The 14,899-nt window shown below is 42.2% G+C and overlaps 1 protein-coding gene across 2 annotated transcripts in view; it reads right to left on the reverse strand.

Moving 5' to 3' along the window:
- The window catches only part of NARS2 (asparaginyl-tRNA synthetase 2, mitochondrial), a 49,042-nt gene that overhangs the window by 5,488 nt on the left and 28,655 nt on the right, over positions 1-14,899 (reverse strand). The window contains exons 7-13 of one of the 2 annotated variants that reach the window (XM_063148728.1): positions 14,299-14,431; positions 7,836-7,934; positions 7,367-7,404; positions 5,537-5,603; positions 3,862-3,999; positions 2,624-2,721; positions 1,010-1,036 (exon numbers count right to left, since the gene is read on the reverse strand). In XM_063148728.1, coding sequence (XP_063004798.1) covers positions 1,010-1,036; positions 2,624-2,721; positions 3,862-3,999; positions 5,537-5,603; positions 7,367-7,404; positions 7,836-7,934; positions 14,299-14,431 — 600 coding nt within the window. The remainder of the gene's footprint in view (positions 1-1,009; positions 1,037-2,623; positions 2,722-3,861; positions 4,000-5,536; positions 5,604-7,366; positions 7,405-7,835; positions 7,935-14,298; positions 14,432-14,899) is intronic. The other variant, XM_063148729.1, reaches the window with a different exon arrangement.

A 14,899-nucleotide genomic window follows, 5' to 3' on the forward strand; every position in this document is an offset into this window, starting at 1 on the left:
GAGGCAGGGCTGCACTGTCTTAGTAGTACTTAAAGGCTCTGCCATTGAACATCAGATCTCCTTGGGCTGCACCTCAGCATCTAACCACACAACTTATCACCTTGTTCAGGATAATCCCTCCCTCTGATAAAGGCATATGGTGTATTCTGGACCACAAATACAACAACAAAGGAAGAAATTAAATTCACCCTGTTTGCACATGGATGATGTGAAGATCTGCCATACACTGGGCTGTTCCTCAGTGATTTCATATTGAGGGAAGATGAGAGTGAAGAACCTATACTTTGCTTTTTTTCAAAGAAGCTTTCCTAATGATCAACCCAAATACTGCAGAATATTTAAAAATACTTTTCTAAATTTAAAATTCTCTGCACTACCCCTCTCTCAGTAGCTGTGATGAAGCACATACCAAGAAACACTAAGAACCTTCTGTCGTTTTAATGGGTTAAACTGTTAATTCAAAGGTTGATCTGTCTCCTTAGGAGGACAGTTTTAATTGCTTTAACTGCTTTGTTAGGGTAGATTTTTCGACCCAATTGCTCTGTCAATTACAAAGGGAGTTATTCATAGATCTCTTAAAGGTCACAAATTGCTGTGGTTCTGTAAGCTGTTTATCTCCTGCATGGTGGTCAGAATTGACCCAGCTTCCAACACAGCCTAATGATTTAATATCAAAAAACATTATGGGTTATAAATTAACCCACCTCATGCAGTCCTGAGAGGAATAACCTGTGCTGTGAGTGGACAAATTGGAATAACCTGTGCTGTGAGTGGACAAATTGGAGGCATAAACTAAGTAGCATTAGATTAACCTTTGTTTAAATGAATTGGCTATTTCATTTAGACTGGCAGTGATGGCAGGGCAACAGGGCCAAAAAATTGTTCCCTCAGAGCCAAACAAAAGCAAACCAAAACAAACAAACAAACAAAAAAACCCAAACAAAACCCCAGTTATTTAAATAAGTATCAAAAGAAGAAAAAGAGCTTGCAGAACAAGGTGGCATCTTACCATTGATAGGCATCTGTGAGTCCTAATCTGTGAAACAAAAAGAAAATTCCTTGTAAGTAAAGGAACAGAGTTATTCTGCACAAGCAGCACTTGCCTGGAAGACTAAGCTACTGAAAAAGGGAAAACCTGGTGAACTACTGTATGAAGCATGCATAAGGAGACAAGAATCCTGTTTTTTCTCTCTAAGATTATGCTGGTTCTGCAGGAAATAGAATTTAAAGGTCTAAAGTATTTGGGCTTAACAAAACCAAATCCTGAGGACTCAAAATGGAGAAAACCATGTGAAAGGAGGTGTGATTTACAAAAGACACCCCATTTGTACCTTGAAATGCTTTCTATGACTTTCCTGACAAACAAGAAAGTCTGGCTTCGAACTCCACATGGACCCTTTTCCTCCTCCTAAGGACTGTGGAATCAGATACTGGCAGAAAGCTTTGACTGAAAAAATGCAGCAGGGAACGTTGTACTTTACATGAGTTGAAGCACGCCTGCTTCAGAGAGCTTACAGGGAGAGTAGCAAGAAACACAGGGAATATCATCATCCTACACTAACAACTGAGAACTAATGTTCTGGTGATTTTAATTGCCTGGTGCCTTTTGGATTCATTATGCTGAAGTAGATTGTGCTCTTCTCCACTGAATAGATATATCTGTGCGAGCATGTGGCTAATTTAAGCAACAAATTAATTCCCAGTGTGCAAATGGTGCTACTCTGGGATTAACCTTCCCCCAGTATAGCTTTGCACAAATGTATGACTGGTCCAAACTGAAGCGTTCAAGTGCTGGATGGGACTTTACACAACCTGATCTCATGGAAGGCTCATGGCAGCAGGGCTGGAACTAGATGATATTTAAGGTACCTTCCAACCCAAACCATCCTGATTCTACAAAATTTTTGAACAATCAGATAGGATCCAGAGAGCAACTGTCTATGGAGAATTACCCAATACGTAAAGTTAATTATTAACTAAAAAGCAGCTTTGATATTCTGACATCGAAGTTACCAAAAATTACCAAACTAACACGATGCAGACTAAGGCAGCAGGGAAAGAGAAGCCCCTGCAACCCAGTACAGGTCTTGAGCAGTTCCAGTGAAGCTTCCCATGAAACTATTAGCAAAGAGCCATATTCTCTGAAATCAGGCCAGTCACTGAGGCCAGCTGCATCACAACTGGCAAAGCTTCTGTGACCAAAAATGCAATTTCTCAGTTACACAATGTGATGACAGATATCTAAGTTCTGTATATGTGACAACTTCCACATTCATAGTCCACTTTCAGCCACAAAAACTGAAGAAAAGGATCCACAGCAAACCCTGCTCCAGACAGTTGCAGCAGAGCTGAGGCATCCTACTGCCCTGGGCTCTTAGCACAAAGAAAACTTTTCTTCTCAGATGAGCTAAAACAGAGGTGCTTTGCACACCTATGACAGAAGCACAAGAACTTCTTCACCAGTTTGCAGTCACCTACTCATATAAATAGATATCACAAAGACAAAAATAGCCTTCTTTTAAATACTATTATCTGGCTTTCCACTCCTCTGTCTTGCCAACCACAGCTGCTAAAACACTCTCCTGCTCAGGCTAGTCTCCTGGCATGTGCGGATTTTCCATACCTCTGTAAGCGTGATTCGAGGAAGGGCAGGCGCTCCTCTCTCAAGCTGCCTCCACACAACTCCCCTACTCCTGGTACAAGGAGATCAACAGCTGCAACCTTCAAAGACAGAAAACTATTTGAAGTCATTTCACATAGCCACACAGTGATTAGCAGAAGAAGTTAACACTGATGTTTTTTTTGTAAAACCCTACTGTAATTCTTCCAGAGTCCAGGACACTTAGGAAGGATTTTCACATACTTGAAAAGTCTTTTGTTGACAGGAGAAGGCTGGGAGGAATTTTTGCAAGGATTAACATCAGAAATTTACAGAAAACCGAAATGACAGCACTGATGTCTCAGACTGAGGACATCTACTGATATCTCAGACTGAAGACATCTACTAAGTGGTTTGAACTCACTCAACCACTTGGTTGAATCTCACCAAGTTACTCTGGTGACAACCTGTGTGGGGTTATAAAGAACCCAACAGCAGCTCAGAAAAAGTCAAGGACATGTGGGCAAGCTTTCTGAAGCCCTGATTCCCTGCTCTGATGCTGTTGCTTCAGCCCTATGTATCCCCATTCCTATAACCAGTTATAATGGATATGGTAGCAATGGCACTCGTGCTGCATCCAAGTGTTAGGATCCAAGTGTTACCCCTTAGGCTGTTAGGTTTGGGCTGTCTTTTCTGGTTTGTCTTCTAAGGTTATTTTTCTTATTCCACAGCTGAAATGTTGCTAGAATTAAAGCCACTGAAGACACACTGGTGAATGGTGGTGTTGTTGCTCTTTTTAGCAGAAGCAATGCTTCAGGTTGTCTCAATTCAGTTGAGAAATCACAATTTCAAGGCATGAGATTTGATACAGAGCTTATTTCTTCGGCCCATCTGCTATTTGAGCATTACATGGATGCTACATTTGGATGACAAGAGAATCACAGACTACTTGGAGCCATCCAATTCTAGGCCTTTCACTTAGAAGTACAGAAGTTTACCAGGAAAAGAAATAAATGATGGTAAACTTATCTTAAGGCAATTAAGCAAAAAGTTAACACTGCCCCAACCCCTGAATCTTCCTCCTCCTGTTGTTCCTGCTTTGGGTATTTTCTTCTACAACAGGAAAAAAAATGGACAAGATCACCTGATGGTCACATCTTATCTTGAACTTCTTGGGAGCAGGCCCAGCAGATGATGTCTATCAGTAGGCCAAGACATGTTCCTACACAGGAAGGTGGTGGAGATGTGACCCATGGACTCACCGTGTGTTGAGGTCCATCTTCATTGTCCCGCATGTAGAAAGGTTTGAGGTCGTATGGGTAGTTCACCACAAACACAGGAACATCCCCACAGTGCTTCACCAGGTACTTCTCATGTTCTGTTTGGAGGTCACAGCCCCACTGTAAGGACAGCAAAAGGGGCCTGGGAATCTGCTTTGGTGCCTCTCGCCCATGGCAAGAGACCCAGCAAAATCCCTGCACATAGAGAGATGCGCTGCTTTGAATAGCATGAAACCAAGCAAAGCAACTTCTCATACAGGTCACTGGGAACTAGACAGTTTCTCAAGTTTTCAGGCAGAGCAAAGCATGTAAATAAATATGATTTAACTTAAGAGAACAGGGCCAGATGGTCCCTGTATCAAGCACAAGCATCTGGTATCAAATCAGAAAACCTAAAACAAGCAAAAAAAAAAAAAAATCCCAGCCCCAAAAACCCCAAACCACATGCTCATATCTAAAGGAAAGCAGGCACCTCTCCAAAGCCAGCTCACTCAACCCAGCCAACCAGCCTTATTTCAGTATTACCTCTGGTGTATAGAAAGCAGCTTTCCTAGGCTGATTACTCTCTTCCCTGCTGTGTCCTGTTACATGCTACATTAATCCCCACTTAAGAAAACCTAGCACCCTATTAAGCAATTCTTTGTTATCAGAAACCATGGATATTTGCAATTCCCTTCATTTTTCCTTTTTTCCAGGGATGATAAAGATCCTGTGGCTTTTGACTTGAGACCCCCCAGTCTGTTCATAGGACATCCAATGAATATTGGGAGAATGGAAGGGGAAGAGGGGAACAGACCTTTCCCAGACTCTCTTCATATTAAAATATCCCAAGTTTGCTGTCTCAGATCCAGGTAGCACAGAGAAAAGATTTGAGGTTCTACACCCACTTGTGCACAGAGATGAGACAGTTACCCGACTGGCTATGAGGGTGGCTTCAGCCAGAGGGTTATTTTCCTTGAAGTATCATAATGAGATAATGATTAAACAATATAGACATAAGATGAGCACCACCATAAATGCTGTCCCATACTGGAGTGGGTGTGCATTTGAAATTGAGCAAAATATGATTTTTAGAAAACCATAACCTCATAGCTTTAGAAAGACTAGCATGTTACTCTTTTTCCTAGTCAACATCTATGCTTTGGAAAGGCAAGGGATTCCCTTTACCTACATCTACATTACATGGCATTTTCACATGGTATGGGTTTATTAATCCTTGTCAAACTTTGGGTGCTATCCTCTTATCTTTCCTTTTCTTGAGAACTATTACAGCAACTCTTCTTAGATGATTGCTACTGAATCTGTAACACTCTCAGCACACTCACATACAGGAAAGAGAAGTGCCTTTGCTAAAGCCTTGGTCCTTCAACTGCAAGCTCATCACTTCCTTCCCTGCAAGTGTTACATGTTCTGCTGCTACACATCTCACTCCTTGTACTGCTCCCATTTCAACCCCAAAGGGCAAAAGTTACACTAGATTTACAACCCAGCAAACAGGTTGTAATTGGATTTACAACCCAAAACCACCCCAGGAGGCAGATAATCTGTGCAAAGTAACAACTCTTGTGGTATCAGAGAAGGAGAGACAGAGGGAGAGAATGGAGATTCTACAGAGTTCAGGCTCTGTATAGGGACAAACCAGCTGGCAGTGACCTACCTCTGGCTTGAAAGTGAAAGTTTGAGGAGCTTGCTTCAAAATTTCCACTGCTTCACTGTAGGAAATTCTGCAAGAGGAAGAAAAAAGTCTTTAGGATAACTATGAAAGGAACAACAAAGTTTTCTGGCTAAGTGCCGTGCTGGAAAATTAAGGAGGCATTTCCCCACCACCATGCCAACTTGTGTGTAATGTCAGACTTCTCAGCAATGCTTCTTTGGACAGAAACCAAAAAGCATTTAATATGGCAAGAATCCTATGTTTTCCTGTGCTTCAGCTACATGCAGGGCAGGAAGTGCTAAGCTCTCAACAGTTCTGCATTATTGCAATATTGCATTTTAGTCAGAAGTGAACTCTGCAGGGAATTGCTTCATAGAAATGGGTGGATTTTTTAAAGAAAACAATAAGTCCTCATCAGCATAGCTACAATAACATAGCTCTAGTCCAGGGTGTGTTAGGCAAAAATAACAGCCCAGGGTGCAAAAGGGCTTGTAGCTCAAATGTTTCCACTTTACTTTAAAAACCATGAGATTTATGTGCAGCAATGTTTCTCTACTTCTCTGGCAGATTTGAGAGCAGATTCTCCACCAATTTCCACCAGCACAAAAGAACAGCATCATGGCAAAGCAAACAGAAAAATTGCAGTGAACAATGCTCCAGGTTTGGTAACTGGAAATCAAGACTCAATGGAAGATAATATGGCAGCCAAGTTATCCACATACCAAGCCAAATGTTGTGGACAGAGAGAAGAAAAGAATAACATGATCACAATAATTTCAACTGTGCATCACTGGCTAATCCACTTAAAAACCAAATTCCCTAAGGAGTACAAGCTCTTTACACCCCATTACAAGGTTTCACTAAAGCAAGGAAGGCTTCTGGAGGAAATACCTCAAGAAGGAATATATTGCTCCACATGTTTGGGTTATGTGAGGCCACAGACCAAATGAGGTATATCACTGGCACAGGTTCAACACACGTAATCCATGTGTGTAAGCCAGGAATGGCCCAGATCTGCCAGCAGCTGGTGGAGAGAGAGACAGAGAGGGAGAAAGAGATGATCTGTCCTCTCTCTCCTTTTCCTTGGAGCATGGGAGAAGATGAGCACAGTTTTGTCCTTTCAGGAGTATCAGTTAGGTCCAAAGAGAGAACTGAAATGGGGAGATGCTAACTTCACTGAGGACTCCCATGGTACTCCTGCAGGCAGAGGCACAGGGGGGATCCATCATGATCCTGTTGCCCAGCTGTGGCTGTAGCTGCCTAACAAGATAACCAGTGCTGGGATGAGCATGCCTACAATGTTCTGTGGGATAAATGGAGAGCTCCATCATTTGAAGAGACAAGCAGAAGTAGGGAGGATGTGGCACTCTCGGGGATCAGTGAGGGAAACGCAAAGCCTTCAGCTCTTTAGCATAAAGAGAACTAGGATTAGGAGCTACACAATCAATTGGGAATAGAAAACCAATTGGGATTGTCAACTGCCATAAAATACTTTCATATAAAGAGAGCTACTGAAGTGAAAGTGTGAATTGAAGCAGAGCATCAAAGCCAAAACCAAGCAGGACTGTGAGCAACCAATGTGCAGGCACATGCTGGAAGGAGAGGATCTTGTCCAGGGGAGCAAAAGCCAAAGGCCGCAGATTCAGGTGTCAGTGTCATGCAGAGCTGAAAGGGCATGCCTGACAAACAGTAAAAGGGAACTGCAGCTCATGCTCTTTTGGAGACATTATGCTAACTCAGAAGACATTGAGTTGTGAAAGAAAAAGAACATATGCAAAATAGGAACTCTTTCCCCAAAAGCCCTCCGCAAGATCATTTTGAAATAGTACTTACATCATAAATTTGTGCTTCAGCATTTGTTCCAACCTGCCCTTGGTCAAAACAAGAAAAACATAAAACATGTAAAGCCACCCTTTATGGTTCAGGAGAAAACTCAGGAAAGTGACCTCTCTCTATTTTGTAATTTGTAGGATTGCATTCTGATATAGATATGGGTCAAAATCCACTCCTGGCTACTTAGTGCTAAAAGGGTACCCAATTGTTGAAGTTGATGATTCAGAAGCTACCAGATGAAGTGACAACTACAGTTCTACCACACCTGCTACCAGCTACACAAAATTGTGTCCTCTCTCTGTTGGCTTGAACAATCACTTAAGCTTAAGGTGATATTTAGCTTTTCAGTTTCTTAACAGAGGACAACACAGTAAAAAAAAAAAAAAATTAAACAAATTAAGTCTTCCTATAGCCAAGAACCAGCAAAACACATGACAGGATTGCAGTTCTTTCCTGTCACATGCATTACCTTCTGTGCAGGAGCTATGTATTTATGAAAAAGCTCAACATCACGAGGACATTTGGAGAGCACAGTGCTTGTCACGGTCTTGAAAAGATCTTCCATAACCTAATAGAGAAAAAAGGAATGCATGAAAAATGAACATTGCTTAGGTGTCCCAGACTATAAAGGAAACATGGTACATATCAGCCAAAGAGTACAGAAGGAGTTTCTGTCCTTCTGCATGGCCAGACTGCATAAGAGGGAACCACCTCACCAATACTCCTAATTAGCAGGCTTGCTTAGTAGGTGAAGAGGACTGGGGCTTTGATTTTTTCTATGGGTTTAGGGTTTCAGTGTTGGCTGATGGAGTCAGTATCTTCAGTCACGTCTCTCCAGTAGAAAAAATCACGGCTAAAATATTCAAGCAGCAACCCTGGCTAGCCACAGACATGTTTCAACCATTTGTGGGTCTGGTTTCAGATTAATTCTTAGTGAGGCATCTGTCCTGTAATGAACAATTCTGGATTTATGCTTTGTAGTTAGAAAAGGCAAAACTGAAGGAAAGAGAATAAACATGCAATGTGTAGAGCAAGCCCATCAAACAGATCTCAGCTAGAGAGACTCTGTGTAGTAAGGGCAAAGTGAACATGTACAAGATGAGTAGAGAGCTAAAGCAAAGGACACATCAATGCAGGGATGTTTGAGAAACTAAAAAGATGTGGTTCCATTTCCCTAAACACATGTGGATTAACTAAATGACATTATCATCCAATTTGGATATACTTATCCAGTAAAACGGGCTTCACTCATTAAAAAATTAAAATGCCATTAAAAGCCCCCACATGGGATGCTGCTGCATTTTCATCAACCTGTTTTAAGAGTCACTTTTTCTTTTGGCTAAGCAAAGCAGACCATCCAAGACACTTGCAGTTGTGCAGACTAAGAGTTCCCATGGCTCCCTGTAGTCTTACACCAGCACAAAGCAGGTAGTTGACACTTATGGTATCAACTGATCATCCTACCTCTTATTCAAAATCACCCTCCTAGTCTCATTTTCTTTGTGAAAACAGAGCAATGCAGCTGGGGCTGCATGTCATCTCAGCCTGGGATGGGACAAGGTTTTTCCTAACAAAGCGCATCTCAAAGTTCTGGCACATTTCTGGTTGGTTGTGGATTTTTGGGTTTTTTTTTTTGTCGGTTTTAGGTGGGTTTTTTTTTGTTTTTGTTGGGGTTTTTTGTTTTGTTTTGTTGTTTGGGTTTTTTTGTGAGCGTAACAACTGTTTCATTAATTGCAGAGCTGAGAGAACTGAAGTTTCCACTAATGCTATCTAGGTGAGCAGCAGCCCCTAGACACCACAAAGCCTGTGCCTGTGGAAAGATGAACCTGTGGAAAGATCTCAAGAAGAAGCAGTAGGTCTATGCCTTACAAGGAACCAGATCTTACAGGGTAAGAGGAACACAAGGCACAGAAACAAAGCAGCTGGGCTACTGACATAGCCAAGATGAGATTTCAGGCATGTTCTTCAAACTTATGCTTAGATGAACACTCTTCACACCTGCCCTAAGCTGCTGAAACATTGCTCTGTGCTGGTGAACAAGCTCTGCATGCCACCAGCCTAGTGGAGCTGGTAAAGCAGTCCATTTGTACTCCTCTGAGCCAAACTCAGACTTCAAGACTCCTGCATCAACCTGGGCTCTCCTTTTAAAAAAAAGGAAGATGCAAATAAGGGAACAGCATTATCATATGCAGATGAACAGTTTTACGCCTCCTGGTACTCAAACACAGAGGAAATGAAAAGCCAGCATTCCTGCTGCTGAGTGGCAAATAACCAAACAGTCAGCTTTGAACTTTCTTCAAAGTAGCTAGAAAAAGGCTTATGCAAATGAAATTAGAAAACTTCTCAGCAATTCATCTGGTTTCACCAGGCAGAGACGAAGGGATTTTACATTAAGCTTCCTCTTTCTAGAAAATGAAAGTATCATCTGGTTTTGGAAAGGCATGTTGTTTAATTAGCACTTTTTTTCCTCACTGTGCGATAAAGTAACAATTAGGTTCCCACAGCATTCAACATAAGCAGCTTCCTCTTGTGGAAAAAAGATGTGGGTGGTATGGGAAAAACAATCTGAGAAATATTTCCAGGTTTGAGACTGAGGTTTTATCCTGGCAAAAAAGACAGACACGTGGGTCATACACTGGCCTCCTCACTGCTCTTATTTATGCCAAACAAGTACTAGGCACAAACAGTAGATGGAAAAAAAAAGAGGGAAAAAAACCTCTCAAATTGAGAATTTATGTCTTTAAGCAGGTAGCATAATGAAGGACTGCAAAGTAGGCCATAAGAAAAATGAGTGGAGAAGTAAAATCACTGGCTTGCTGGTTTAAGGGAACACATGAGTGTGAGATATAGGTGAAGTGATTGGTTTGAACATATTCTGGAAGATACATGTTTGACAGGAGACTTACACAGGGGAAGAAAGGCACTGGAAGCACAGCAAGTGGCTCATCTCAGAGGCGGGGCCCTGGATGTCCCAAAAGCCCAATAATATGGTCGCTTCACAATGGTGGTGTGGAAACTGTGCTGGTAGGGGGGCAAGCAAGGAGGACAGAGGTTAACACTTTCTCCCTTCCCTCAACCTTTTTAGCCTTTCTCTTTTGATGTTCACGTTTGAAACCTCAGCAGTATCAACACTGGCCTTCCCCAATGTGGCAACTCTGTTGTTTAATGGTTAACAGCTCAGTTTTGATTAGGAGCAGCTCCGTTGCTTAATTTTTACCCTGGATCTTTTGATACTGCAACTTATCCTCTTCCCAAATAAAATTATGACCAGAGTTGAAACAGAGCAAATCATCAATAAAACAGCAGCAAAAGTCAGCAGCAGCAATTGAAGGTGCTGTGCACTCCAAGAAAGGTTCAAATCATAATTTTTATTACGTAAGAAAGATTACATAAGAAAAAAATCACACAACCTGCCAGCAGGATTTTTATGTATGTATTTACCTGGGCCATGCATATGGATATAGTGTAGATCACAGGCTCCTTACATATGAAACACTCACCAGTGGACCACTGTTGCTGCCCCCATGCTTGCTCACACCCACTCTACACGTGCACATACACACAGAGGGGAGGATTCACATCTGATCTTGGTCATAAAATCTCCTCTCAGCAATACAACCAACAGCTCAGGCCCCATTTTGGAGAGATGCTGTTGCTGTGCAAGGAAAGAGACTTGTCTGCCAGACCACTGCTCCACTGTCCATTGAAGCTGAATGCTGATAAAAGTTAGGGAAGAGAACAAGCCTGAGCTATGGCAGCTGGATACTACTTCAGACAAGGAACCTACAGTCCTGCAGATAGCCCAATGTCCCTAAAGAGTGTTGTGCAAAACTCCTAGAACAAACCCTTCTCATGTGATTACCAGTGTTTGCTCCCTCAAGACTGCAGCCAGACCTGCCCACGTGCCTCAGACTTGCTACTGAAGACGGAATGCTGAGTGAAAACTAGTCTGGAAATCAAATCACATACATGTTTTAGATCCAAGCTCTCTAGAGCTGACACCCAGAATGGGTACCTGATTTCATTTCATGCCTCAACTCCCCTCTGTAAAATGGAGGTAATAATGCTCCATGTCACTAGGCTGTAATGACAGCAAATTAATTTTGATGAAGTACATAACCAGTGGAAGACAATACTCCTGCCCTCAGGACACAGCTCAAATACTGAGTGTTAAATTGCATGCCCCATCTTAAGAGATATATTCTCCATCCCTTAAAGAGACAGTATTCTAGGATATAATCTTGTTAAGGAAGACTAACACTATGCATAAACCCCTGACAATGCCCTCAGGAAAACTTCCTTCTTGCATTTCCTAACTTTACAGCCTAAATAATGCCTTTTTTACCATGGCTTTGTATGTGCTTTTGATGAAATTCAATAACGACTGTATCACATGGCCTCTTTGAAACTCCATTAGTGTCATGAGTGAAGTGGGATCCTTTAAATATACTGCACTGCTGATACAGTGGAATGAAAAATAGAAGATAATGGCCTACAAATACACCTACATGACACAGCAGTGAAGAGGGAGGGAGGGAGTGATAACAGGCATCTCAGAGGACAAATAATACTGGAGACCTTGGTTCACCAATTCAGGTACTGGGGGGCTGATGGCACTAGGGGTTCCAGAAACTTCCACAACTGTACCACTTCTCCTGTCTGTCTGACCTTTTCCTAAATCCTTCTCTTTCTCATCCATTTTGGAGGAGAAAAGAGGTCCCTCCTTAGACACCCTTACATATACCCTGCACACTAAAGCAGAAATACTATCACCCAGCCATGCAGCAAGAAGTACTGCACTGAGCACACGGGACTTTCCACAGAAAGTATTGTGAAACCAGCACTGTGAGAGTAGAAGCTCCTTTGTAGCACTAAAACACATTTTGGCACAGAACAGAAATTTAGATTGCATGATTAAGACACATGAGACTTCACAAGAACTGTGCTACTAATTTAGGAATAACTGAGCTCTACTTTGTGCAATTACAGAGGGGAAAAAAGGCTGCTGCTCTAAGACTTCAGGCCCTTTGTTCCCTAATACAGGTAGCTTGGTTATTACATCTCCTTTTTTCCCTTTTATTTCATAATGAAAACTGTGTTTCTTTTGGAGCTTTGGCTGAAAGATCTCAAGCCTCACCAGTGAATGGTAAACATGCACATCTTTGTAGCAAGGCTCTTTAATGGTGTATAAGCAAATACTTCAAGATGTCCCTGAAGAAGCTGAGCATTCCCAGCACAGTAACTTGCTCAAGTGAGAGATACTTAGTCCAAATGTCCAATAACAATTTTAAAAATAAATTTTTAACAATACAGCTCCTTATGTGAGGACAAAGTTCAGATAATAACCCTGGCCAAGAGCCCTGAAGGCTTTCAACTGGGCGTTTTTCACTGAATAAAGAACTTGCAGATGATAACAAACAGACAAAATACACTGGATTTAGGTCAGTTACACCAGGAGAGACACTTAGATTTTAGAGCAACTAGCAGGGTTTTCTGTTGATTGAGGTTTTTTATTTGGTTTGTTGTAAGAGAGATTGCTCAATGGTTTAAAAATAAACAAAGTGGGAACTCCACTTCCCCAAGTAATAACACCACAAAATTAAGCCTGTTGCAATACATACTCACTATGAGAAATGCAAAATAATGGCTGCTAGGAGACTTTCTGTTATAGGGAAAGGTGCTTGTCAAAGACTTTGAGACAGAGGGAAGATTTAAAGAGAGCACAAGCTGAAATTTCACAAAATACTTAGCAACAACAAAGGCAAAAATTGAGAGGGAAAGTTCCTCCTTTCTCTACAAATAAAAGCCTTACAAATTCCAGAACAGTTCTCAAATCTAATTCTCTGAATTGTCTGAACTGGCTGTTTATACTTCAAAACCAGGAAGTTAAGGTTTTCCGCACAAGGTATGTTGATTCTGTGTTGAAGGGCTCAAACACCACTCAACAGAAGACCCTGCTTACTATACTAGATAAAAGTAGTAAGGAATTCAATTGACTCCTGATTACCTAGAGAAACAAGGGGGCTCAGGAATTAAGGTGTGTACATATACACAGGTTGTGCTCTAAGAATACACAAAGCTGTGGAGAAAAGGAGAGACAAAAGAAATAGGAGGATGCTATTCATGATGGAGCACAGACTCCCAATAGATCAGTCCACACAGCCCAGTGTCATGCAGACATCCCAGATTCAGAAGCAACACACAGAGCACACCAACTGTGCTCTCAGGCTCTGCTGCTTCAGCACTGTTTATGACCCATGCTGAAGAAACCTGGATGTTATTTTATAAATCTGCAGCCAGTGCCTCAGATGTTTTTCTTTATAAGGTTATTTTTTCAATCACTTTCTACAGAGCTTATCTGATAAATGAGAGTGTGTGTGTATGTTTACATACAAGTCCTACTGGGTATAAACTGGCTTATGCTGAGACTAGTAAGGTGTATAGGCATCCATCATGTAGTTAAACTGCATCTGAGAGGTCAATCCTTAAAAATCAAAAACCAGCTGATGAAGGATTTTCTCCAGTCTTCTGCTAAAGCCACAGTGAACAGTGTATGCCAGAAACTGTTGTTTCTTCTTCAGATTTCAATGCAGATTTCAAGGAGGCCTTTACAGAGCACACTGCTTAAACACTGCTCACTCAGTGGAAAGGTGCTGAACATTTTGAAAGGGAGAGTGCCACTCATTAGCACTAGTCAAGCACATTTACATTCCCTGGCAATACAGCAACTGTGGAGCTTCCCATTCAGATGAGGGCTGTGTGCACCTATATCTTTCTATCCAAAGGAAGCAAACTCTCCTCCTTGGGAAATACCCATGCAACTTCTACTTGGTTCTCACAGGGTGAGAGGAGCTGTGACCCCAGCTGAGGGCAGGGACCACAGGAGGAAGAAACACTGGTACCAGTCCTGCATAGACATCTGGAGTGCCCACCTGCATGATGTCCTGAAGGCTTTCAGTGAAGGACAGCTCAGCCTCCACCATGTAGAACTCTGCCAGATGCCGGCGACTCTGCGAGTTTTCCGCTCGGAACGTCGGGCCAAAGGTGAACACGTGAGTAAAAGCCCTGCAAAGCAGCAGGGAACAGGGCAGGTCAGGTCCAGCACACAACTGGGTCTGTTACACCTAAAGCCCTCACTTTTCTCCCAGCATCTAGAAACAATCATGTTTCCATTTCATCTTTGACCAGTTTAATGGCACTGCTGAATAAGCTGCTGTTACGTTCCTTCATCCAGGCGTGGAGAGAGGTTATTCACACCTTGTGACTCAGAGATGTTGCACAAACACACTATTCGGCTTTCTCTGAACACAAGTCATGCTCAGGACACTTTTTGTAAGTGTGTGGGAATAAAACCCAACATTCTGCAGAACTGGATAACTAGAGAAGCATGTAGATACTATACCGATCATGCTATCCTCATCCACGTGCCTTTACACTTCTTTGCCTGCAATGCCTGACCTTCACAGGTGCTGTGAGACCCCAGTGCTCACCAGAGCAGAGTGCGCCGTGCAGCTGGAGCTGCTGGGCTGCTGG

Source organism: Melospiza melodia, chromosome 2 (assembly GCF_035770615.1).
Source record: "Melospiza melodia melodia isolate bMelMel2 chromosome 2, bMelMel2.pri, whole genome shotgun sequence".
NCBI lineage: Eukaryota > Metazoa > Chordata > Aves > Passeriformes > Passerellidae > Melospiza > Melospiza melodia.